The 27733-nt window shown below is 30.9% G+C and overlaps 1 protein-coding gene across 10 annotated transcripts; it reads left to right on the top strand.

Annotated features, from left to right (window-relative positions):
* The first annotated feature begins 51 nt into the window (after positions 1–51).
* On the top strand, positions 52–27733 carry LOC119607022 (junctophilin-1). 10 transcript variants are annotated; one of them, XM_037960729.1, is made up of 8 exons: positions 52–268; positions 11532–12676; positions 13656–13870; positions 19008–19276; positions 19339–19475; positions 19541–21473; positions 24720–24920; positions 26134–26292. In XM_037960729.1, the coding sequence occupies exons 2-8, from the start codon at positions 12408–12410 to the stop codon at positions 26218–26220; spliced, it is 3111 nt and encodes a 1036-aa protein (XP_037816657.1). In that variant the 5' UTR covers positions 52–268; positions 11532–12407; the 3' UTR covers positions 26221–26292. The 10 variants fall into 10 exon arrangements, with proteins under 10 accessions (XP_037816657.1, XP_037816653.1, XP_037816656.1 ...); XM_037960725.1 differs by having other exon boundaries at positions 64–309; XM_037960728.1 differs by having other exon boundaries at positions 64–476.

Here is a 27733-nt window from a genome sequence, read left to right as displayed (position 1 = left end):
GTCTTTTGCTGGCGCTCTTTTTTGCCTGCATAAAGGCAAAAGGAAGGAAGTCAGTCTAGCAATTCAGTGTAAAACGAACCACTTTTACGAAATCAACTCTCGCGCGATATTAGATTTATTATAATTAAACAATTGTTTTAAAGAAAATAAGAAATAAATTAATTATTAAAGAGAATTTGTTAAAAAAAATAATTGTTGAAATATAAAAAAATAAAAGAAAATATTGAAGGAAATTAAACAAAAGTGCAAGAAGCTTTTAATTGTTAAGGTTAATAAACAAAATTGTGACAAAGTGTAAATAAGGCTTTGGTAAACAAGTGTTAAGGCTTAATTTAAATTTTTAAAAATTCATAAAAAAATCAAAAGAAATCTTAGTTATAATAACAAAGGATAATAAAGCATACTCTTTGTTGTTATATGTGTTTGTTTAACAGTGTTTAAGTAAATCTCAAATTTGTTTGTGTTCAAGTACAGGTGTATGTATGTTTATAGGTATTTGATAGATATTTGTAGAAATATATTTTATATATTATATACATATGTACATATGTTTGTACATACATATTTTTGTATATTATTTATTTTAAAGCAACACAATGGTGGGAAATTTTACTTTTCTGTATTTTTACATTGTTTATTTATTTTAAATATCAAAAACATTTTAATAAAAATGAAAAGCAAAAACAAATTGTACAATAACACTTGTGTCACTGTTTTATTCCGCGGCCGAGTGAATCATAAATTTCCTGCGAAAAATGCTTGCAAAAAGTATTTAAATACATTTATGTACATATGTATAAATGTGTGTATGTTTGTACAATGGCGAGCAATCATTTTTTCAGTTTTTTTCTGTTTTTTGATGACATTATGACGAAATGTGAATATTTGGCTATACATATCTTTCGAGCTATTATAATTAAAAGTATATAAAATTAAGGAAATAACAATAATTACTCGTGTTTCAAGATGTCCAAAAGTAACTTAAAATAACAATTATTACCCTCCTGTTTAAGCTTAATTACCTTCTAACAGTTAATTAAAACTTAAAATGCTTTCTAAAGTTTCACCTAAATGAATTGTTGTTTCTTTTTTTTTTTTGGGCAAAATAATATCTTCTTTGGTTTTTTAACTTAACTATGATGCAATATTGTGGATGGCTAATCCTTTAAAAGTTAAGACCAAAATTATATATGAAGAACAAAAAATGTAGGTCAAAAGACTCACACAAGATTCTCTTTCTACCATCTTCCTTTAACACAAACTGAAACCAACAACAATAATTTATACAAGTAGTTTAGGAGCTTAAACACTTTTTCTTTCATTTCATTTAAAAATCGTTTTTTTTAAAACGATGAATTAAAATGTACTTATAGAGCAGGCAGGGGCTAACTATGGCCCTTCATAATGATTTTTCTGTGGGAAATTTAATAAGGCGAAGTATTTTATAAAGAAAATTCCTTGTTATAAAGTAAATTATATAAAATGTTCAATGCGGCGAAGTATTTTCCATAGAAATTTTCATGCGGCGAAGAAATTTTTAGTGAAAATTCAATGCGGCGAAGTACTTTCTCTAGAAAATTATATGCGGCGAAGAAAATCTAATGCAATGAAGTATTTTATAAAGTAAAATCTATGCGGCATAGTAATTTCTATAGAAAATTCTATGCGGCGAAGTATTTACTATAGAAAATTCAGTGCGGCAAGTAATTTTTATAAAAAATTTCATACGGCGAAGTATTTGCTATTCAAAATTACATGCGACGAAGTATATTTCATATATCATTCATTCAATATGGCGAACTATTTTATATAGAAAACAAAGTAATTTCTATGCGGCGAAATGTTTTGTATGGAAAATTCTGTGCGGCAATGTAATTTCTATAAAAAATTCAATGCGGCGAAGTACGTTAAAGTAATTTCTATAGAAAGTTCATTGCGGTGAAGGCTTTTTGCAGTAAATTCAATGCGACGAAATAATTTCTATAAAAAATTTAATGCGGCGTAGTATTTACAATAGATACATGAGGCGAAGTATTTTCTATTCAATACAGCGAAGTATATTTCATAGAACATTTATGAAGCGAAATATTTTTACATTGAAAATTCAATGCGGCGAACTATTTTCCATAGAAAACAATGTCATTTCTACGCGTTGAAATGTTCTGTATGGAAAATTCAGTGCGGCAAACCAACAAAAAATCAATGCGGCGAAGTAATTTCTATAAAAAAATTCAATGCGGCAAAAAAATCAATGCAACGAAATATTTTATGTAGTAAAATGAATGCGGCGAAGTATTTTTTATTCCAAATTCAATGCGGCGAAATATTTTTTGTATGAAATCGAATACGGTAAAGTATTTTATATAGAAAATTTAATGCGGCTAACTATTTTCTATATGAAATCCAATGCAGCGAAGTATTTTTCATAGAAAATTGAATGCGGCGAAGTACTTTCTATTGAAAATTTGATGCGGCAAAGGTTTTATATACAAAATGAAATAAATTCTATAGTTCAATGCGGCAAAAGTGTTTCATATACATAATTTAATGTGGCGAAGTGAATTCTGAAAAAAATTCAACGGGGAGAAGTATTTTTCGTAGTAAATTCAAGGAGCAGTAGAAATTTCTATGCGGAAAAGAAAATGCAATGAGGAAAAATGTTTTATATATGGAAAGTACGATGAGGCGAAGTAATTTCTAAAGAAAATTCTATGCGGCGAAATATTTTCTATAGTAATATAAATTCCAATAGTCTATAGAATTGGAAAACAGACCCTTTAAATCTTCCATATCCTCCCATCCCAGTGTCTAGTTTTGTTTTCAATATAGTTTTTTATATTTTCAGAAAGAAAAACATTAAGGGTGTGGTTTTTTCTTAACGATAAATTAAATAATTAATCATTTATTGTTTGCAATTAGTTAAAAAGTTATACGTAAATAAACACATCTCACACAATAATTTATATAAACATAATTCGATCAATTTATTTCCATTCAATAATAATTTTTCCACACAAACACACACATATATGTATGTATTTTGCAAAAGAAAAACATGTAGTCTATCAAAGAACAATCTTTTTTGGGAAAACATTTTTTAATATAAAAATAATAAACAATAGCTTAATTTTTTTTTTAATTAATTATAGAATTCCATTGGATTATTAAAGAAATTGATTTAAATTTTATTTAGTACAGGCAGACAAAGATTTGCTAAATATTTTATATGACAAATTGAAGGCGATGAAAGATTTTCTCTAGGAAGTTAAATACGGCGAAGTGTTTTATGTAACAAATCCAATGCCGCGAAGTATTTTTTATACAAAATTCAATCACACAAAGATTTTCTGTAGTGATATTTTCTATAGAAAGTTCAATGCAGAGAATTATTTTGTATAAAAAATGCAAGAAATTTCAAATATTTTCAATAAAAAATTCAAGGCGACGATTTATTTTCTATGAATTCTTCAATATGTGGAATTTTTTTTTATAAAATTTTTTTATAAAAATACAATGCGATCTATTTTAAAAAGAAAATTCAGTGCGGCGAAGCATTCTCTATAGAATATTTCAATGCGGCGAATAATTTTTATAAAAATTCAATACAATGCGAAATATTTTTCATAGAAAGTACTATCCGGCGAAGTGTTTTTATATTATTTTCTATAGAAAATTCTATGCGGCAAAATGTTCTTGTAGAAAATTCAATGCGGCGAAATATTTTTTTGTAGTATATTCAAGGCAGTGGATAATTTTCTGTAGAAAATTCATGCGGCGATGTTTTTCAGTATTAAATTCAATACTACAAAGTATTTTCTATATGCGGCGAATTGATTTTTATAAAATAAGCAATGCAGTAATATATTTTCTATAGAAAATTCAATGCGGCGAAGTATTTTTTGTAGCAAATTCAAGGCGTTGGAACAATTTTTATAGAAAATTCATGCGGCAAAGTGTTTTCTAAAGAGAATTCAATGCGTCGAAGAAATGTTTAAAGAAAATTTAATGCAGCGAAGTTTTTTTGTAGTAAATTCAATACTGCAAAGTATTTTTTATAGAAAATTCCATAAGACGAAATTTTGTTTAAGAAAATTTTATATGGCGAAGAATTTTTCATAAAAAATCCATGCGGCGAAGTATTTTCTATAGAATATTTCAATGCGGCGAAGTATTTTTCAAATTTATTTTTATAGAAAATTCGTGCGGCAAAGTGTTTTCTAAAGAAAATTCAATGCGGCGAAGTTTTTTTTTGCGGGAAATTCAGTATTTTTTATATAAAATTTAATGCGGCGAAGTCTTTTCAATAACAAAAATGCAATGCGGCGAAGTATTTTTAGAGCACAACCAATGCAACAGAGTGTTTTCTAAAGAAAATTCCATGAGGCGAAGTAGTTTGAATATAAACTTCAGCTCTCATCTCTTCCCCATAGTAGGGGGGGGGGGGGGTAGAACAAAAAATAACACTTTCGTGATCGATAAAGATTTCGCATGAGAAACATTCCAATAGCACGAAATTTCTCGTTCATTTTTGAAGGGGATAATCTCAATTTTATTCCATCACTATATAGTGACTAATGTCAAGATAATGGAATTTTTCCAAATACCTTTAAATGCATTATTACAAACAATTTCCGTTATTTCTTAAATAAATTGTTTACTTTTATATGGGTTTTTTGTAAGAAACAAATTCCTAGAACACATGCACTCTCGCACAAACACACACATACAAAGTTTTCCAGCTGCATTGATTGATGTTTACAAGTGGAGGTCACTTGCCACTGAGATGAAATATGCAATATTTAGAACACCCTAATGTAATATGTAGGTGCATATTTCGAAAATTAACTTAAAAGCTGATAGCGTGAGAGAGAGATCTTAACTTAAATATCGAAAATTTCAAAAGGAAAAACTATCAGCTGTTTGTTGAACATTTACGAAAGAGAGATTGATGATATGCTAAAGCAGGGAAAATGAATATTGTGGCATTCATTTTGTAGCATACGAATAAATTCACAATTTTCGAATGTATACAAACTGAAGAAGAAGAAAAAACTTTATTCCTGTGTGTTTCGCCCCAAAAGAGATAGAACTTTAGATAGATATTGAGTGCTTGTTGGTTGTTGCTCTTCGAAAGAAATCTGTGTTCTTTTCGAATTTAGATTTGAACGTGTATCGTGCAGTCACTATTTGTTGTTTTCGGTGGGTAAGTGAAAAACGGTTTAGTTCGTCAAATAACTAGGTTTTGGCTTTTCTCGTACCGATCACGATCGGTGGTGGGGTGGTTGCCTATTAGTCGCTCGGAGTTTGTTCATCATATATTCTTAATAATATTCTGTTCATTTCTTTAGTTTTTGTTGTTATTTTATTTATTATTTTCTTTTGTGTTGCTATTAATTTTTCATTTCTCATTTCGTTTAAAAACGTAAGGCGTGCGGTACGCAATTTAGTGGCACGGTTTGTTCGCTTAATCGTTCGTACTTTTCGTTTAAAATTTATTCACTTCGTTACAGTTTTTTTTTTTTAATTTTTTTGCTGAAAGCTGCCTATTACTTCTGTGGCCATCAGTCATAAAATCTTAGACCCACATTGTTCTTCCCAGCCAGTGTTCGTGCCAGTCTACTGTTTGGAAATATATTCTAAAGCTATTAAAGGCATGTCAAGCAACTTTTATTATTCTATTATAAACAGCAGCTCTGCTTAAACATAAAGTTTTAAGAAAAACTTTAACAAATTTAACAAAAAATTCAAATAATTGAGAAAAAAAAAAACGATCTGCAAGTGTTTTAAAAAGTGAATATTGAAAAAAAAATGACATACATTTTGTAGAGATTTTTTTTTAAATAAAATTGCATACAAATTTGAGTTAATACTTGATTTCTGTGAACCTAAAAATAATTTTATTTTTTATATCTTTTATTCTTGTTGTATATTATGTTGAAAATATCTAAAAATATAACGCGTGTGCTTGAGAATTAAAAGAAAACGAAAAAAAATAGTGAATTTAAAATTAAAATACCATATTTTATAAAAAAAAGTAATAAACTGAAAGTGTTTAAAACAGTTAAACCCTGAAAAAAAAATAAAAGAATTTTCAAGAAAAATTTCTCAACAAGGGGATTTACAGAAAATAATTAAAAAAAATAAAACAATAAACGAAATAATTGAACAATTTAACTAAAAAAAAATTGCTTACGAAAATATATCTATCTGCATTTATATTTATATTCATTTGCTTTTGAAAAATCCCTGTTTATCTGTGACATAATTTACTTTAAAATTTTTCGAACATTAGCAAAAGAAAATTTTTACTTTTTAACACAGACCCCCAAAAAAATGAACAAACGAACGAACGATAGAAAGTATTTGTATGTATCTGTTATTATTGAATTTGTAGCTGATCATCAGTCATTGTAGTGTTGTTGCTGTTTTGCTCTTTCAGCTCTTTTAGCCATTAGCCCGCAGTATATATTTGAAAATTTCGAAAAACAGTTCGAAAATTTCAGTCAGTGTTATACCCACTACTACATACATCAACTACTAAGTTTGTTATCGCTAATTCGCCTTTCTTTAGGTTTTCTTCTTGTGGTTTTTGCTATTTTATTTTGTTTTTCTTTTTTTTTAATTTCAATTTGATTTTCCTGTTGTACATTCATTCGTTTCGATTACGAATTATTTGAAAATATTTTTATGTCGTTTACACAAAGTTTTTTTTTTTTGTATTTTTTCCTTAAAAAAAATTTGTTTGCATTTGGTAGCTTGTTTGTTTGCTTCAAGTACTATGCTGCTAAATATAAAACAAAATTTTCTGTTTATTTCAATATCTTGTGAGGTATTTCATGTTTTAGTTTTACAAAATGAAAAACTAAAAAAAAACTATTGCAAAAATCTTAAAATGAAATTAAAAAAAATATATAAATGAATTCATCATTTGCTTGGCTACTTGTTAGTTCGACACAATCAAATCATTTAAAATAATAATAAATATTTATCATTTTTTTATATACTAAACATACCCATTGTGCATAAGAATACATTCATTAATTCATTCATTAGTTTAGAAAATGTTATTTCAAAATTATTATAATTTGTAATTAAATTAAAAAATTATCAAAAAGCCCCTGCTTAGGATGGAGAGAAAAGATGTTAATCTTTGAAAACGGAACCAGAACTGATAAAACTAATTCAGAATTAAACCAAAACTATACAGGAACTGAACAGAACTGAACTAGAACTGAAAGGAGAACTGAACTAGAACTGAACTAGAACTGAACTAGAACTGAACTAGAACTGAGAACCAGAACTGAACTAGAACTGAACTAGACTGAACTAGAACTGAACTAGAACTGAACTAGAACTGAACTAGAACTGAACTAGAACTGAACTAGAACTGAACTAGAACTGACTAGAACTGAAAACTAGAACATGAACTAGAATTGAACTAAATTGAACTAGAACTGAAACTAGAACCTGAACTAGAACTGAACTAAAACTGAACTAGAACTGAACTAGAACTGAACTAGAACTGAACTCAAAAAGAACTTATAGAACTAGAACTAGAACTGAAACTAGAACTAGAACTGAACTAGAACTAACAGAACTGAACTAGAACTGAACTAGAACTGAACTATAACTGAACTAGAACTGAACTAGAACTGAACTAGAACTGAACTAGAACTGAACTAGAACTGAACTAGAACTGAACTAGAACTGACTAGAACTGAACTAGAACTGAACTAGAACTGAACTAGAACTGAACTAGAATTGAACTAGAACTGAACTAGAACTGAACTAGAACTGAACTAGAACTGACTAACACTAGACTGAACTAGAACTGAACTGAACTAGAACTGAACTAGAACGAACTAGAACTGAACTAGAACTGAACTAGAACTGAACGAGAACGGAACTAGAACTGAACTAGAACTGAACTAGAACTGACTAGAACTGAACTAGAACTGAACGAGAAATGAACTAGAACTGAACTAGAACTGATACTAGAACTGAACTAGAAACTGAACTAGAACTGAACTAGAACTGAACTGAACTGAACTAGAACTGAACTAGAACTGAACTAGAACTGAACTAGACTGAACTAGACACTGAACTAGAACTGACCTAGAACTGACTAGAAATGAACTAGAACTGAACTAGAACTGACACTTACTGAACTAGAACTGAACTAGAACTGAAACTAGAACTGAACTAGAACTGAACTAGAACTGAACTAGAACTGGAACTAGCACTAGACGATGGATCTGAACATTTGTATTTGATTGTTATTGATAAAAAATATCGGTAACTTAGAATGGAAAGTCGCTAGGTTTGTCTTTACAAAAAAATATTCATTTAAAAATATTTTTTTTTTTTTTTTTTTTTTTTATATTGTAATATTATTTTTGTATATGTTGAGATTTTAAAATAGTTCATAAACAGTTTAGTAGAAATTGAATATTTAAAGATTAAGCACATTTTATATTTAGATACAAAACTGTTGAATCGGTTATGGCTTGTAAACATTGAATTATTTTATTGCACTTTAAATAGAAAGAAATTTTCTTTTAAAATATTTCATTCAACAACAGAGACCCAAAATAAACATTCAAATAAAAAAAAATTAACAATGAATTTAATAAAATTAGCAACCTGGTTCTGTGGTTTATTTTCGTTATTCTATTTGATTTTTATCCTCTTCTATTATCACCATCAACAATATATCGAGTGAAAAAAGAACGAAAATAAAAGACTCAATTTCAAATAGCCACGAATTTTAATTTCGAATTTTGGATTATTAAAGAAATAATTATTGAGCAGTAAATATCCAGTTTTGGTATGTGAAATGTGCGTGTATAATTAAACTATTCTTAAGATGATTTACAATACTAGAGTAGTGTTATTATTTGTTTGCATGTCTGTTCTTGTCATGTCTTCTTATTAGACAGATTGTTTGCCCTAGCACAATAATAATATTATTTGCCAAATGTAGCAGACCAAGCAGTCAGACAGCCAGCTAGAAAGTCAACCAAACCAAACGTCCGACCATCATCCGCCAAACATCCATTCATACATACAACCACCCACCCACATATTCACTTACACTCACTCACTACTCATAATAATGCCACCAAAAGCTTTTCATTTCAAATATGTTCGTATTAGAACAATAACATTAAATAACAATAAGAGATATAAAACTATTTCCTCCCTCCCAAATGAAAATAAAGGAAAACATTGCTAGAGTACAAAATAGAGGCGAAACTGTTAGCGAAGTAAAGTAAACATAAAGCAGTAAATAGTTCGGCATTCAAAAGCAAAACCTCTAGGTGTTAGTTTAGCTTTATTTTCTATAACATTTTTTTTTTTTTTTTAACATTTAGTCTCGCTTCTAGGTGCTTTTCTATAATCAATATTTTCTCGTTATTATGTTTTTTATATAGACTTAGAACATACACATATATTTTTGATAGTTGTTTAATAAAAAATAAAATAATCTTAATAGAAAATACTTATTATATAAAACAACATCGACTAGTGATAGTATATCAAATAATACTCATATTATACTTAATTGTTTGGCCATGAAATTTATTATTCAAAGACCCTTCTTTTTGCCTACTGTGTATTTTGGTCAAAATAGTTATTATTTATTGAAGAAAGTTTTGATTAATTGGATGAGGTTAATGAATCCAGGTTAGTTAGTTATTATCAATTTAGAACTGAAATAGAACTGAACTAGTTGTAGTTCATACAAATACAAATGAACTACAGTTGAACTACAACTGAACTAGAACTGAACTAGAACAGACTAGAACTGAACTAGAACTGAACTAGAACTGAACTAGAACTGAACTAGAACTGAACTAGAACTAAACTAGAACTGAACTAGAACTGAACTGAACTGAACGAACTGAACTAGAACTGAACTAGAACTGAACGAACTGAACTAAACTGAACTAGAACTGAACTAGAACTGAACTAGAACTGAACTAGAACTGAACTAGAACTAACTAGAACTGAACTAGAACTGAACTAGAACTGAACTAGAACTGAACTAGAACTGAACTAGAACTGAACTAGAACTAAACTAGAACTGAACTAGAACTGAACTAGAACTGAACTAGAACTGAACTAGAACTGAACTAGAACTGAACTAGAACTGAACTAAACTGAACTAGAACTGAACTAGAACTGAACTAGAACTGAACTAGAACTGAACTAGAAAAACTAAAAAACTAGAACTGAACTAGAACTGAACTAGAACTGAACTAGAACTGAACTAGAACTGAACTAGAACTGAACTAGAACTGAACTAGAACTGAACTAGAACTGAACTAGAACTGAACTAGAACTGAACTAGAACTGAAAGAACTGAACTAGAACTGAACTAGAACTGAACTAGAACTGAACTAGAACTGAACTAGAACTGAACTGAACAGACTGAACTAGAACTGAACTAGAACTGAACTAGAACTGAACTAGAACTGACTAGAACTGAACTGAAACTGAACTAAACTGAACTAGAACTGAACTAAAACTGAACTAGAACTGAACTAGAACTGAACTAGAACTGAACTAGAACTGAACTAGAACTGAACTAGAACTAACTAGAACTGAACTAGAACTGAACTAGAACTGAACTAGAACTGAACTAGAACTGAACTAGAACTGAACTAGAACTGAACTAGAACTGAACTAGAACTGAACTAGAACTGAACTAGAACTGAACTAGAACTGAACTAGAACTGAACTAGAACTGAACTAGAACTGAACTAGAACTGAACTGACTGAACTAGAACTGAACTACTGAACTAGAACTGAACTAAACTGAACTAGAACTGAACTAGAACTGAACTAGAACTGAACTAGAACTGAACTAGAACTAAACTAGAACTGAACTAGAACTGAACTAGAACTGAACTAGAACTGAACTAGAACTGAACTAGAACTGAACTAGAACTGAACTAGAACTGAACTAGAACTGAACTAGAACTGAACTAGAACTGAACTAGAACTGAACTAGAACTGAACTAGAACTGAACTAGAACTGAACTAGAACTGAACTAGAACTGAACTAGAACTGAACTAGAACTGAACTAGAACTGAACTAGAACTGAACTAGAACTGAACTAGAACTGAACTAGAACTGAACTAGAACTGAACTAGAACTGAACTAGAACTGAACTAGAACTGAAACTAGAACTGAACTAGAACTGAACTAGAACTGAACTAGAACTGAACTAGAACTGAACTAGAACTGAACTAGAACTGAACTAGACTAAACTGGAACTCAACTAGAACTGAATGAGAACTGAACTAAAACATCTACTTTAATAGTTCGAACATAAGTTAATGATTCAATGATTAGGGCTTTTAATCTCTCCCACACCCTATTGATCTTGACTATTCTGACACCTAAGCCATTTATTAAAAATAATTACATGCATATTTTTATAATGGAAAAATTTTACTGAAATTCTTATCAATCCTATCTAATCGAACAAATCGAAATTCTTTTTTTCCGTTTTTAATTCTAGTCAAAAATTTTCTTTGATGATAAAATAACAATGATTGCCGCTAGTAGCAGTTTATAATTTGTAAAACTACGATAATTTTGTTTAGATGGCAGCAACAAATATTTAAGCAAAATTTTAAGTATGCCGTACAAATTTGTATTTGTAAAAAAATTGTTCGCGTTTTAGTGAAAAATCCTTCAAAGCATAAAATATTTTAACGAATATTATAATAACTTAAATAAGCAACAATCAAGAAATTATAATAAATCTAATTAAAATAAATTTAAATACAACAAATTAAATTATAAGAAGATTAAAAAACAACAAGTGATTAAAACCAAAACCTAAAACCAAAAAAATAAAATAAATAATAATAAAAAGAAGAAAAATTTAAGTAAAACTTACTAAATGCATGAAAACGAAAAACGAATGACTAGAAATTATAAAGAGAACAAAAATATTAGACGAAATCAAATTCACTCCTCCTCATACCGCCATCAAAAAACAGCCGAAAACTACCGCACACAAACACATACAGAACTACTTCACACACATAAGTACATACAAACAAGCTAGATAAATAAACAAAAAGAAATATCGAAATCAAATCCACATTGTTTCTCAAATGCCCGATACCACCAGTATTGGTCGACACAACAAACTACAAATCAAACAATTGTGCAAATCAATGAAAAATTGTCGAAAACACAAAAGGCTAAAGTCAATAAAACGCGTTAGCTTTAATTGTGAACGATTAGCGACGATAACGACAAGCAACAACAACAATTAACAGGATTAAAAGAAAATCGAAAGATTAACTTAAAAATATAACGAATTTTTGATACAACTAAAACTTTAAAAAAGATCCCGAAATTTATCCAAATTGGATAAAACGTCATGCAGCAGGCGGAACAGCAACAAAATGGTATGATAAGTGACGGAGCCGGTGGCCCAGCTAGTTCCCAGGCAGTGGGAGCGGGCTCGGGCAAAAGAACACAAATTAGTGGTGGTCGATTTGATTTCGAAGATGGCGGCACATATTGTGGCGGTTGGGATGAGGGTAAAGCACATGGTCATGGTGTGTGTACCGGACCGAAACATCAGGGAGCTTATGCTGGTGCCTGGAATTATGGCTTTGAGGTGTCGGGAGCGTATATATGGCCAAGGTAAGTTTAGAAGTAGAAATGAAGTAGAATTAAACTAAAAACAAAACTAAATTTGGTTTGAACAGAACTAGAACAGAACTAGAACAGAACTAGAACAGCACTAGAACAGAACTAGAACAGAACTAGAACAGAACTAGAACAGAACAAGAACAGAACTAGAAATAGAAATGCACTAGAACGGAACTAGAACGGAACTAGAACAGAACTAGAACGGAACTAGAACAGAACTAGAACAGAACTAGAACAGAACTAGAACAGAACTAGAACAGAACTAGAACAGAACTAGAACAGAACTAGAACAGAACTAGAACTAAAACTAGAACTAAAACTAGAACTAAAACTAGAACTAAAACTAGAACTAGAACTAAAACTAAAACTAGAACTAAAACTAAAACTAGAACTAAAACTAGAACTAGAACAGAACTAGAACAGAAGTAGAACAGAAGTAGAACAGAACTAGAACAGAACTGGAACAGAACTAGAACAGAAAGAACTAGAACAGAACTAGAACAGAACTAGAACAGAACTAGAACAGAACTAGAACAGAACTAGAACAGAACAGAACTAGAACAGAACTAGAACAGAACTAGAACAGAACTAGAACAGAACTAGAACAGAACTAGAACAGAACTAGAACAGAACTAGAACAGAACTAGAACAGAACTAGAACAGAACTAGAACAGAACTAGAACTAGAACAGAACTAAAACATAGCTAGGACCTTATATTTTATGGACAGACATACATAAAGTCAATTCCACTACATGTAAGATTCCAGAATATTGTTTGAAATTTTCTAAAGCAATGTGAAATAAATACAAATAAGATTTATTACAATCCAAGACTGGGCAGCTGTTATGCATAATAATTTTTTAAATTCTTGTAATGGAAACAAATGTATATTGATTAGAAATAATTTACTTTTTCTTTCATCTCATTCTACTTGGACTTTAATTATTTAATACAATCATAATTTCCAGCGGTTCCCACTACGAGGGTCAGTGGCAAAATGGTCGACGCCATGGCCTAGGTATAGAGCAAATTGGCCGACAGGTGTATCGTGGAGAATGGTCGAAAGATGGACACAAAGGACGTTATGGTGTACGAGAGAGTACTGTATCAACGGCACGCTACGAAGGCACCTGGAATTTGGGTTATCAAGATGGTTACGGTTGTGAAACATATGCTGATGGAGGTAAGTGGACTTTTTACCTATAAATACTTAACTAAGTGTCTACGCATGAGGGTCTTGTAGAGAAGTGGTTTTGAATGTAAAGAGCAAATACGAAAGCATAACAAAGGCTAAAGAAGAACATACTTGGGGTGGGTGCATTTGTTGCAGTCCTTTTTGTGTGGCATATAGTACACAATAGCATAAAAGAAATCTTAATATAACAAATGCACACACAATATTATTCAATATAAATACATACACATGTATATTGAGACCAGATATGTATGGTCATTAGGGTGACACAATTTGGAAGAAACTAAGAAACTTGCTAATAATTCGTATACAAATGTCGATAATTCTGTATAAATATGAACTATTCTCAAATATAATTTAAATTGAATAATTCTGAACTAAAAAAAACTAAAACTTAGTTAGAACTGATTTAGAGCTAAACATGAACTGAACTAGAACTGAACTAGAACTAGAACTGAACTAGAACTGAACTAGAACTGAACTAGAACTGAACTAGAACTGAACTAGAACTGAACTAGAACTGAACTAGAACTGAACTAGAACTGAACTAGAACTGAACTAGAACTGAACTAGAACTGAACTAGAACTGAACTGAACTAGAACTGAACTAGAACTGAACTAGAACTGAACTAGAACTGAACTAGAACTGAACTAGAACTGAACTAGAACTGAACTAGAACTGAACTAGAACTGAACTAGAACTGAACTAGAACTGAACTAGAACTGAACTAGAACTGAACTAGAACTGAACTAGAACTGAACTAGAACTGAACTAGAACTGAACTAGAACTGAACTAGAACTGAACTAGAACTGAACTAGAACTGAACTAGAACTGAACTAGAACTGAACTAGAACTGAACTAGAACTGAACTAGAACTGAACTAGAACTGAACTAGAACTGAACTAGAACTGAACTAGAACTGAACTAGAACTGAACTAGAACTGAACTAGAACTGAACTAGAACTGAACTAGAACTGAACTAGAACTGAACTAGAACTGAACTAGAACTGAACTAGAACTGAACTAGAACTGAACTAGAACTGAACTAGAACTGAACTAGAACTGAACTAGAACTGAACTAGAACTGAACTAGAACTGAACTAGAACTGAACTAGAACTGAACTAGAACTGAACTAGAACTGAACTAGAACTGAACTAGAACTGAACTAGAACTGAACTTGAACTGAACTAGAACTGAACTAGAACTGAACTAGAACTGAACTAGAACTGAACTAGAACTGAACTAGAACTGAACTAGAACTGAACTAGAACTGAACTAGAACTGAACTAGAACTGAACTAGAACTGAACTAGAACTGAACTAGAACTGAACTAGAACTTGAACTAGAACTGAACTAGAACTGAACTAGAACTGAACTAGAACTGAACTAGAACTGAACTAGAACTGAACTAGAACTGAACTAGAACTGAACTAGAACTGAACTAGAACTGAACTAGAACTGAACTAGAACTGAACTAGAAACAGAACTAGAACTGAACTAGAACTGAACTAGAACTGAACTAGAACTGACTAGACTGAACTAGAACTGAACTAGAACTGACTAAACGAACTAGAACTAACTAGAACTGAACTAGAACTGAACTAGAACTGAACTAGAACTGAACTAGAAACTGAAAGAACTGAACTAGAACTGAACTAGAATTGAACTAGAACTGAACTAGAACTGAACTAGAACTGAACTAGAACTGAACTAGAACTGAACTAGAACTGAACTAGAACTGAACTAGAACTGAACTAGAACTGAACTAGAACGGAACTAGAACTGAACTAGAACTGAACTAGAACTGAACTAGAACTGAACTAGAACTGAACTAGAACAGAACTAGAACTGAACTAGAACTGAACTAGAACTGAACTAGAACTGAACTGAACTAGAACTGAACTAGAACTGAACTAGAACTGAACTAGAACTGAACTAGAACTGAACTAGAACTGAACTAGAACTGAACTAGAACTGAACTAGAACTGAACTAGAACTAAAGCTAATCGAGAAATTGTTTAAACTATTAAAGAACAAACTATTTCCATAGCGCTCCCTAATGTGCATGAGTGTATTTATTGTATTGAAATGAAATTGTATGTACGAATACATATGTTGGTAAAATTTTAAACATACTTTTTTGTTTTGTTGTTGTTGCTGTATGTACGAATATTTATGTTTATTGTGTGTGCATGAGATCATTTTTTTCCTTCGCTGCTGTTGTTGTTGGTTTTCTTTCTTGGCTCCCATTCAAAACATCAAAACGACATTGTTGTTTGTAGTGGGGGTTTAAAAGAGCATGTACAATTTGTATGTATTTCTTATAAATATATAGTCATATCTGTTGTATGCGTGTGTATATATTTTATTTGTTATTTGGTTCATTTTCATCTATAGTTTTTAAATTTTAAAGAAATAAAGAATATTATTTATATTATAAATATTTATTTGAAAAAATACATACCAAAAATGTGAATTGTACAAACTGACGTCATATTTTTCTGGCTGCCACTCACTAATTCATGTTGAATTTTTTAATTGCGATATCGTGTTTACTTTACGTTTTTTGTTCTTACTTTACTGCACAACAACAACAATAATAGGAAAATACAAATACAAGTTCAATAGATTTTGATTATTTCTTTTATCTACTCCAAACATTTTACTTTCGATGCGTATACGTAATATTTATTATTTATTTGAAGTTTTCATACGTACTGTGGGTTTAGTTCTCATGCAGTTTAAATATACAATTTTCTTGGGAAGAATTGTTAACTCATTCCATCATTTAAAAGTTGAGGGCAAGATAACACTTTTATAAATAGACATACCTGAATTATTATTGTTGCTGAACAATGTGTTTATGTCCTTTATTTTTAAAATCTTAATCCATTTTAATTAGAACAGATGGGTACAGTTCCATTTCAGTTTTCTACTGGGTTCTGCAAAGCTGAAAGTAATATGGAAATTCATTAATTTGACATATCTTTTGTACAAAAAAAATTATATTGATTTAAAGAAAATGTCTATTAAATAATTTCATTAAGAGAAGTTTTTATCTCTATATCATTTTAGTTCAACAAAAAGCATTTTTAACAGTCGTTTTTTTAACCTTTATCATAAAAGGCTTTATAAAATTTTCACAAAAAACCAAGGTTTTTTCCCCACTTTTTATGATGACTTTTCCTTCCTTACCAAAAACGATTTTTTCGTTTTTTTTTTTTTTTTGTTCAAAAAAGCTTTTATAATTTTTTTCCCTAAAAGCTTTTTACTTCAAAAAAGCACTTGAATTTTTCAAAAAAAGAACTCTCTTATGTATTTTGTCAAAAAAGCTTTCTTATTTTTTCGTTAAAATAGCTTTCTTACTTTTAGTCCAAAATACATTTCTTAATAAGCTTGTTTTTATAAGAAACAGCTTTTTAAAATTTTCACAAAAAAAAGATTTTTTCCAAAGAAGCTTTTTATGTCAAAAACCTGTCTTGCATTTTTCGTCAAAAACGATCCCTTGCCTTTTTCGCCAAAAAAGCTTTTTCACTTTTCTCGTCAAAAAAGCTCTCTTACTTTTCTCGTCAAAAAAACTTTCTTACTTTTTTTCACCAAAAAATGTTTCGCAAAAAAGTTTTTACGTCAGAAAATCTCTTTTTCGACAAAAAAGCTTAAAAGTTGAAAAAAATTTCTTAAAACAGCTTTTCTTACTAAAAGCTTACTAATATAGTAAAACAGTTTAAAAACATTTCTTAAAAGAGCCTTTTCTACGAAAAAAACGTTTTAATTTGTGTTCATCAAAAAAGCTTTTTAATAAAAAATGTTTTTTTTATAGAAAAGTAAAATGATTTATTCAACAAAAAGCTTTTTTAATGTTCCTCTTTTCTTCAAAAAAGCTTTCTTACATTTATCATCGAAAAAAGCTTTCTACTTTTTCCCCAGAAGTTTAAAAAAAAACATTTTGGAATAGGCTGTTTTTACAAAAAAAAAAATCCTTTTCAATTGTGTTCACTAAAAAAGCTTTTTACATATAAAAATAAAGTTTTTTCTTCAAAAAAGCTTCCTTTTATCGTCGAAAAAAAGCTTTCTATTTTTTTCCCAGAAGTTTAAAAAACATTTTTTGAAAGAGCTTTTCTTACTAAAAAACTCCTAAAAAGTTTTTTACATTTAAAAGTAAAGCTTTTATCGAAAAGAAAAACTTTTTAACGTTTTTTCAAAGAAGCTGTTTTACTTGTTATTGTCAGAGAAGCTTTTGTACTCTTCCAAAAAACAACTTTTTGCTCTATTTCAAAATCTCCAATAAAAAGCTTTTTTATGCAAAGAGAACATTTTTCAAAATCGGTCCATAAATAACCAAGACAAACTGTGAAATTTGTGTCAAAAAATCAGAATTTTTTGAATAAATTTCAAAATCTGTTTTAAATTAAAACATTAAAAATTCAAAAGATTTTTAATAGCTTCAGCTTTTGATCCCTTAAAAGCTCTGCTCCTAAGGGACTGCAATGCTTAATTGTTATTTTCAATTATAGTTATATAAAACAGGGGGTTGGTTCTTCCTAAAAGGATTGAAGAAAAACAACAAGACTCAGTAACGTTTATTGTCATTTAATGCAAATATTTTTGCAATGCAATCGTGAATATGGCAATAAAATATACACAATGTTGCTCTTTTGTGTTCAAGGACACATTAAATGTACTTTTTCTCGTATTTTACTAAATGTAGTTGTGTTTGTAGATATCTTGGACTATAGAATGCAATTCCTTTAACGTTTTGTATGAAACGGATATGCAGAAATGTACTTACACTAATAAAAATGAATGTCAGTTACTTTCTATTTACACGACGGTTATTTATGTTGAGAAGTTGGGGAAAGAAGAAAACAAATATAGAATAAACTATTGTTAAACAGAGAACGAAATGAAAATGAGCTACATTCAGAAGATCTAAGAGAAGTTGTGATGTGCTATTAACACACATGAGAAAGTTTGTAATTTCTTATAATTATGTTATAAAATAATGTAGGGTGCATTAGAACAAAAATATCTTTATTGTAATTGTTCCATTTTAGTTTTAATTATGCACTAAAGTTAATTTATTTTATTACCTCTCTATTCTATGTGTCATCCTCTTCCATAGGTAAATACCAGGGCCAGTGGCAAGAGGGCAAACGTCATGGTTATGGTATACGCACTTCGGCGCCATTTGGCTTGGCCTCTCATCATAAACGTAAAGATGTACACGCCTCATTATCATCACTGCGTAGCAATGAAAATGCTGCAAATGCGGCAAAAAATGCCAGTCGAACCGAAGAGGTAAGAGGTGGATTTGTGCTGACCGCCCGGTCGGATAAGTTACCGGTCAGACGCAACAGTCTGTCGGAAAAAACGAAAAAGGGATTCTTATCGGTAAGGGGAAATTTAAATAATTCCATCACAAGTAAATCATAAATAAATTTTTTAAATTAAAGGGTTTAAAAATGAGAAAACAGCGCAGCACCGGAGATCTGGAGAAGAGAGGAACTTTAGCCTCGGGCAGTATACGTTCTACAATGTCTACGGCCTCTTGGCTTAGTACAGGTTCCGAGCTATCCAATTTAACCGCAAAGTAAGGGATTATTACCCTTGATTAAAAACTTCTATATAAATTCTATGTATTTAATTCCTTTCTAGATCTATGCATACAGAGTCTAATGCCAGCTTTACCATGGAAGATGAACAATTAGATCCCAGTGTGGTGGAAACCTATATGGGTGAATGGAAGAAAGATAAACGTTGTGGCTTTGGTGTGGCCGAGCGTAGTGATGGCCTTAAATACGAAGGCGAATGGTATAACAATAAGAAGCACGGCTATGGTGTGACCACTTTCAAAGATGGTTCCTTTGAGGAGGGCAAATATAAGAACAACATTTTAATTACCAGTCAAAAGAAAAAGCATTTGTTTATTGCCCGTTCACGCAAGTTCCGAGAACGTATCTCGGCTTCGGTGACTTCGGCTCAGCGTGCTCTTAAAATGGCCATGCAACGTTCAGATATTGCCATATCGCGTACCGGGACTGCCAATACCAAGGCCCAAAGTGCTGATATTGCTGCCGATCAGGCACGCATCGACTGCGAGTTGGCTGTGCAAATGGCCCGTGAGTTTGCCCCTGATTTTAAGCCTTCTGTGCTAGAACGCTTTGAAAAATTAAGGTTCCGCGAACGACACAAAGGACCAGCGGCTCAATTCAGCAGCAGTAATGCGGCTGCTGAATCGTATGCTAGCACAGCGGTTGCCCAAAGGCCTACGGGTTTCCAAAAGAACCGTGATGGCTCTCAGCCTCAACGGGAATCGGAGTTTCCCGTACCCAGTTCGATGTATTCCCAACAATTGCCAGTTTCTCCACAAACCGATTTGTCATCCCTGGTTAATCAACCACAAATGAGTGCCATAAATACCATCAATCAGATGTACCATCAACAACAGCAGCAGCAACAACAACAGCAAAATAATCCACAAATGAATCCCGCATATCAGTACCAGCCACAGCAACCGCCAGGGTCAAACTATGCTCACAGTAATCTAAGTGCTAGTGGCAGTCCGCAAGTTTCGCAATTGCAAAAGGATAATAACATGTTTAAAAACGCGGAAGCCGCCCACACGGCCAACAATATGCCGCAACAACAGCAGCAGCAAATCAACTTGCAGCAACAACAGCAGCAGCAACAGCAAATGCAACAACTGCAGCAACAGCAACAACTACAGCAGCAGCAACAATTGCAACAGCAACAACAACAGCAAGCATATCAGCAACAACTGATGCAGCAAAGACAGCAACAACAATTGTTGCAACAACGACAACAACAGCAATTACAGCAGCAGCAACAACAAAAACAGCTGCAACAGCAACAGCTTCTGCAGCAACAGCAACATCAGCCATCAAATTTAGACTCTCCCATGTATGGCAGTAATCAAGTTCGTCGACCCTCTCAAATCCAATACCAACAGCAGCAACAACAGCTGCTGCAACAAGCTGAACAAATGGATAGCATGATGAATCGTTCCAATAAACCACCCATGATGGGTCAAGTAGGCCAACAATCCTCCATCGATCATTTCGATCACTATAAACGACCACCCAGTAGGGATACATCCATTGATCGCTACACCAGAGCAGCCAGTCGTCTGAGTGGTGGCTACGGCTCACGTCAAACTTCAGTCGATCGTGGAGCTAGCAGTGCCGGCACAGCGCAGGCCAATGATAGCGGCCTACCCGAACAGAGGCCTCGAGCTGGCTCAGTATTTAGAGGATCGACACCAGCCCCATCGGCTGGTAATACGCCCACAACCGGCAATGGTTCAGTTCCTACGGGATCGGGTCGTATGTCGCGTGCGGCTACTCCCAGCTTAAGCACAAATTCTCCTTCGGGCACCACAACAACAGACGCCATGTTTTCGAAACCCAATCAACCCTTTGAAGATATACTCCTGCGTCAGCGTACTCTGGGTCAGGATATTGTACCCTCACCCTTGCAGCCAAAACGCACAGAAAGTCTGTATATGCCTGTTAAGCCAGCGTCACCAATGGCTGCTGCCGGCGGTGGTGGAGGCAATAAAAAATTAAAGGTAAGTCTTCTAGGATTGATATTGTCAAGGGTTTTAGTCATAAAATACATATAAAACGCATTATTACGTATGTAGCATTTTCTATGCTCGCCAATCGAATATTTAAGAGCCAAAGAAAATTTTGAACGGGAGAGCTAGAAAAGAGCGAGAACAAGGTAGGCTAAAAATAGCCTAAAATGTCTGTCTAATGAATGATGCTACTACGCCAAAGAAATGAACCCGTTCACAAGTGTTTGTAGCTTTCGAAATTTCGAAAACTACATACTCCCATGAACGCTCTCTCTCTCTTTCTTGTTCACTCAAATAAACCAAAGAGCATGTTAGCTACAAGTTCGAAATTTTAACACTCTTTCGAAATAAAGTGTCACAACAACGACCACTCTCTAAAATTAAGGATTTTGCCCCATTAGCAATTGTCACCCAGAATTCTGACATAGTCGCAAAGACCACAAATTTTCAGTTTATAAACACTCGCGCTTTCTTAAGCACAACGCCAAACGATCGGTTTAAATTCTAAATTTCTTCTCCCCATAACACACACACGCAGCAGCAGTCAATAAAAAAATCTTCATTTTCCTTTGTATTTGGAAATTTTTAAGTGTATAAACGTTTAGCTAAAATATACTATTAAGTGATCTAAAAAAGCGAAAAGAACTATTTGAAATCATCAACTTTAACACGTCGTCGCGTCCGACTGTCCGTCCCATCAACGTCATAATCGTCATCGGCGTTAGCAATGTGTTGAGTTGTACTGTTTATTTTAGTGTGTTTTTTTCGCTTTCCCAAATAAATAACAACAATAAGAAAAATATCGAAAAAAAACATTGTTCGGAACCTATTTTTAAAAATTTGCTTTTTTTAATACTTATACATAGATTTACGTATAGACAACTGAAAGAATTTAAATAATTTGTTTTTAAAACAAAACACTTGAGCGTATTATACATTTATATATAAATAAATACTTGGAAATAATTGTTTGCTCTTTTAAAATTTCAAACAAAGAAAATTATAACGAATATAATTATTAAAATAAAATTAAAATAAAAGCAAAAGAAATTAAACGTTTTCCATGGATTGTATTTAAAAAAAATTAAAGCAGAAATATTTTAATTGTTTAGAAAAGTTCCTTGAGTGAAAGTTATGCAATTATATTATTAAAATAATTATTTTGCAATAAAAACAACACAAAGCACTTATAATTATAAAGTTATAAAAGTCGGCTGCTGTTTTAAATTAAGTAAATAACAAAATGGAGTGGTATCCAGATGAAGATGAAGAAGATTTAATGTTTTCACCTGCTCTGTTGGCACGACGAGCTTCAGAGAGTTGGATAGTGGAGCCACCAGTAGAGGTTGTTTTTATTTTTCTAAAAAAATTTTTATTTTCTTAAAAATTTCTATATCTAAGAAATCCAATCAAAAGTTATTACAAATACAGAACTAGACCTGAACTACGAGGAAACAAAAACTGTTCCAGAACTAAACTAGTTAGAACTGAACTGGAACTGAACTAGAACTGAACTAGAACTGAACTAGAACTGAACTAGAACTGAACTAGAACTGAACTAGAACTGAACTAGAACTGAACTAGAACTGAACTAGAACTGAACTAGAACTGAACTAGAACTGAACTAGAACTGAACTAGAACTGAACTAGAACTGAACTAGAACTGAACTAGAACTGAACTAGAACTGAACTAGAACTGAACTAGAACTGAACTAGAACTGAACTAGAACTGAACTAGAACTGAACTAGAACTGAACTAGAACTGAACTAGAACTGAACTAGAACTGAACTAGAACTGAACTAGAACTGAACTAGAACTGAACTAGAACTGAACTAGAACTGAACTAGAACTGAACTAGAACTGAACTAGAACTGAACTAGAACTGAACTAGAACTGAACTAGAAACTGAACTAGAACTGAACTAGAACTGAACTAGAACTGAACTAGAACTGAACTAGAAACTGAACTAGAACTGAACTAGAACTGAACTAGAACTGAACTAGACTGAACTAGAACTGAACTAGAACTGAACTAGAACTGAACTAGAACTGAACTAGAACTGAACTAGAACTGAACTAGAACTGAACTAGAACTGAACTAGAACTGAACTAGAACTGAACTAGAACTGAACTAGAACTGAACTAGAACTGAACTAGAACTGAACTAGAACTGAACTAGAACTGAACTAGAACTGAACTAGAACTGAACTAGAACTGAACTAGAACTGAACTAGAACTGAACTAGAACTGAACTAGAACTGAACTAGAACTGAACTAGAACTGAACTAGAACTGAACTAAAATTGAACTAGAACTGAACTAGAACTGAACTAGAACTGAACTAGAACTGAACTAGAACTGAACTAGAACTGAACTAGAACTGAACTAGAACTGAACTAGAACTGAACTAGAACTGAACTAGAACTGAACTAGAACTGAACTAGAACTGAACTAGAACTGAACTAGAACTGAACTAGAACTGAACTAGAACTGAACTAGAACTGAACTAGAACTGAACTAGAACTGAACTAGAACTGAACTAGAACTGAACTAGAACTGAACTAGAACTGAACTAGAACTGAAGTTGAACTGAACTAGAACTGAACTAGAACTGAATTAGAACTGAACTAGAATTGAACTAGAACTGAACTAGAACTGAATTAGAACTGAACTAAAATTGAACTAGAACTGAACTAGAACTGAACTAGAACTGAACTAGAACTGAACTAGAACTGAACTAGAACTGAACTAGAACTGAACTAGAACTGAACTAGAACTGAACTAGAACTGAACTAGAACTGAACTAGAACTGAACTAGAACTGAACTAGAACTGAACTAGAACTGAACTAGAACTGAACTAGAACTGAACTAGAACTGAACTAGAACTGAACTAGAACTGAACTAGAACTGAACTAGAACTGAACTAGAACTGAACTAGAACTGAACTAGAACTGAACTAGAACTGAACTAGAACTGAACTAGAACTGAACTAGAACTGAACTAGAACTGAACTAGAACTGAACTAGAACTGAACTAGAACTGAACTAGAACTGAACTAGAACTGAACTAGAACTGAACTGGAACTGAACTAGAACTGAACTAGAACTGAATTATGAAGAAATAGGTTAATATTAATCGGTTATGTCTAAAGTCTTTTAAATTATTCGAATTATGTACTTATAACATAACTTCTATACTATTTTATTATAATCATTTATTTTTGCCCCTTATTTACAGAGCGTTCCTATAAATGTTACGCTACAGCGTAAGAAATCTTTGCCCGATTTCCAAGAACTGCCACGTGCCACAGAGGCTATGAGCCGCGAGGAGGTATCCGCTTTGGGCTCAGCTAGACGTGAAGCGGTACGACGACAAATTGAAATGAATGAAAAGCTCAAAGCGAATCCATTATTATATCTCGTCAGTCCACAAGTTAAAGTAAGTTTATAGAATACAAAATTTCTCCAAATTCCTTGTTAATAAAAAATTCTAATTTTTACAAAAATTTTCGAATTTTTTCAAAAAAATTAAATATTTTTAATAAAAATTCAAATTTTATACTAAAACTATTTATGAAAATTTTAATAAAAATTTTAAATTTTACCTAAAATTTCACTAAAAATCTGAAAGTTTAATATTTCACCATAATATTTCAGATTTTAACCAAAAAAATTCAAATTTTTATAAAAAATTTTAATTTTTAGAAAAAGCCTAAAATTTCAACAAAATTCTTAAATTTCAAAAAAAAAAAAATTATTTCACTAAAAATTCATTTTCACCAAAAATTTTAATTTTCAATAAAAATTCAAAATTTTCACCACAAACCTTAAATTTCATCAAAATTCAAATTTCACCAAAGTTCACCAAACATTCAGATTTTAACCAAAAAAAAATATATTATTTTATAAAAAATCGAATATTTTACTAAAATTATAAATTTTACCAAACATCCAAAATTTCACTAAAAATTTAAAATTTCACCAAAATTCGAAAATTTCACTAAAACCAAAATTTAGAATTTTCAGTAAAAATCTTAAATTTTAATTAAAATCCAAAATTCACTAAAAATCAAAAATTTTCAAAATTTCACTTAAAACCAAAATTGAACATTTTCATCAAAAATCTAAAATTTCACCGAAAACCAAGCACCATAATTGAAAAATTTCATTCAAAATCTTAAATTTCACGAAAAAATCGAAAATTTTAACAAAATCATTTAGATCAAAATTATACCAAAAATCCAAAATTTTAAAATTTCACCAAAAATCTGAAATTTTACTAAAAATCCAAAATTTCACTAAAAATCCAAAATTTCACAAAAATTCTAAATTTCACCAAAACCCAAAAATCTCACCAAATATCTGAACTTTCACTAAAAATCAAACACTTCACCAAAATAATACAAAATTTCACCAAAAAATCAAAAATTCACTAAAACTCCGAAAATTAAAAATTTCACCAAAAATCATAAATCTCGACTAAAATCCATAATTTCCACCAAGAATTCACAAAATTCACCAAAAACCTCAAAATTTCACCGAAAATTAAAAATTACTTTAAATAAATTTTCACCAAAAACTGATTTTGTATAGAAATAGTAAACAATTTTTATAAATTTCAAAACTAATTTCGTGTTTTTCTCATCTTTTAGGATTGGTTCTCACGACAACAGTTGGTGCTCTTGGTGCTTTTTGCAAACATTATATTGGCCATATTATTTTTCAAAATGCTGACATAGCGTAAATTTTTTCACCCACTACAACTGCAACAAAATCAGCAACAACAACTACTACTACATGAGACAGACGCAGCCTATAAACATCATACTACATACATATAAATATTTTATTTTATTTTTATCTATTTATAAATTACATTTTACATTTGTTTTCAATTTAGGTAATATATACTTATTAAATAATTTGTAATAGATTAAACTCCATTTGTACTTGGACTTGCCGTCGGCACGGCAACTTGCAACACCTGCAACAGGAGGGTAACATACAGTGCATGTGTTTACAAGAAGACATTTTTATTTATTTTTTTTTTCGGTAACAGGAGTCCATATAACATCCCATTGTCGATATTACTTAATATTTTGTATATCTACCACATACATTTAACAATTAATTTAAAAAACAAAAACAACTTGTGTCGAATTTAAACAAAATTAAATTTTTTTAAAAAAGAAACCATTTGTTGTAGTCAAAACAAATGTGTTTTTTTTTACATAATATATTTACATCTTTATAATAAAAATTCAACTTTAATTCTTTTTTAGCATTTGCAGTGAAATTGTATAAAATATTTTATTATAATACAAAAACAAAAAATAAAGAAAATGTACTCTACTGCAGAATTGTAAAAAACAAACAAAAAAAAAAATAAATAAAAAAATTTTGTGCAAAATAAAATACAATTTTACAATATATTAGAACAAATATTTAACTTATAATAATATGTACTCTATGTATATTGTATATATAACTACATATTTATTTTATTTAATTTTATTTTATTTATTTAATTATTTTTAATTTCAAAACAAAAAACTCCTATAAACCAAAAAGAACACAAACATTTTATTTTCTTTTATTTTTTGGTCATAGACAATTCTTTTTTTATAAAAATAAACATTTACTAAGTTATTAGTAAATGTTTATTATTATATTAAATAAAATATTGTTTATATTTAGCATTTCAATTTGGGAAATGCTTTAAAAATATAAAAAACTAAATATTTTTTAATTATAAAATAAAATTACTAGACAAACTAAAAACCAAAAGATAATAATACTTAAACAATTATAAAGAAAACAAAAAAAAAAACTAAACGAATTTTATACACTTTTTAAAAGCTCTCAATCAACTATATATAATTAGATCAAAATTTAATTAAATTATAATATAATTATATAAAAAATGAAAACAAAAACAAATAAATTTTACACTTTTACTTTAGATTGTTTATACAAAATTACTCCCTATACCAGTTTATGGATCCAGAGCTGTAGCAGAAAAATTAATTTAAAGATTTTTAGTTTTTATGTTTTTGTTTATAAAATAAACTGGATCCTTTGCTGTAGGCCAATCCTCATATACCACTGACACACACTTACTACATAATTCGTATTTAAACTGTTAAAAAAATGGTTTATTTTTTGTTTGTTTTTGTGAAAATAAATTCTAGCATTCTTTTATATAAAAAAAAAACTATATTTTTTTCAATAAATTTAACTATTTGCCTTAAA

The sequence above is a fragment of the Lucilia sericata genome, unplaced genomic scaffold, assembly GCF_015586225.1.
Source record: "Lucilia sericata isolate MDLA Ls3-8-SP2 unplaced genomic scaffold, ASM1558622v1 Contig000645F_arrow, whole genome shotgun sequence".
Lineage (NCBI taxonomy): Eukaryota > Metazoa > Arthropoda > Insecta > Diptera > Calliphoridae > Lucilia > Lucilia sericata.
Note: the sequence above shows the minus strand (reverse complement) of the source record. Positions and strands in the feature narration are given on the sequence as shown.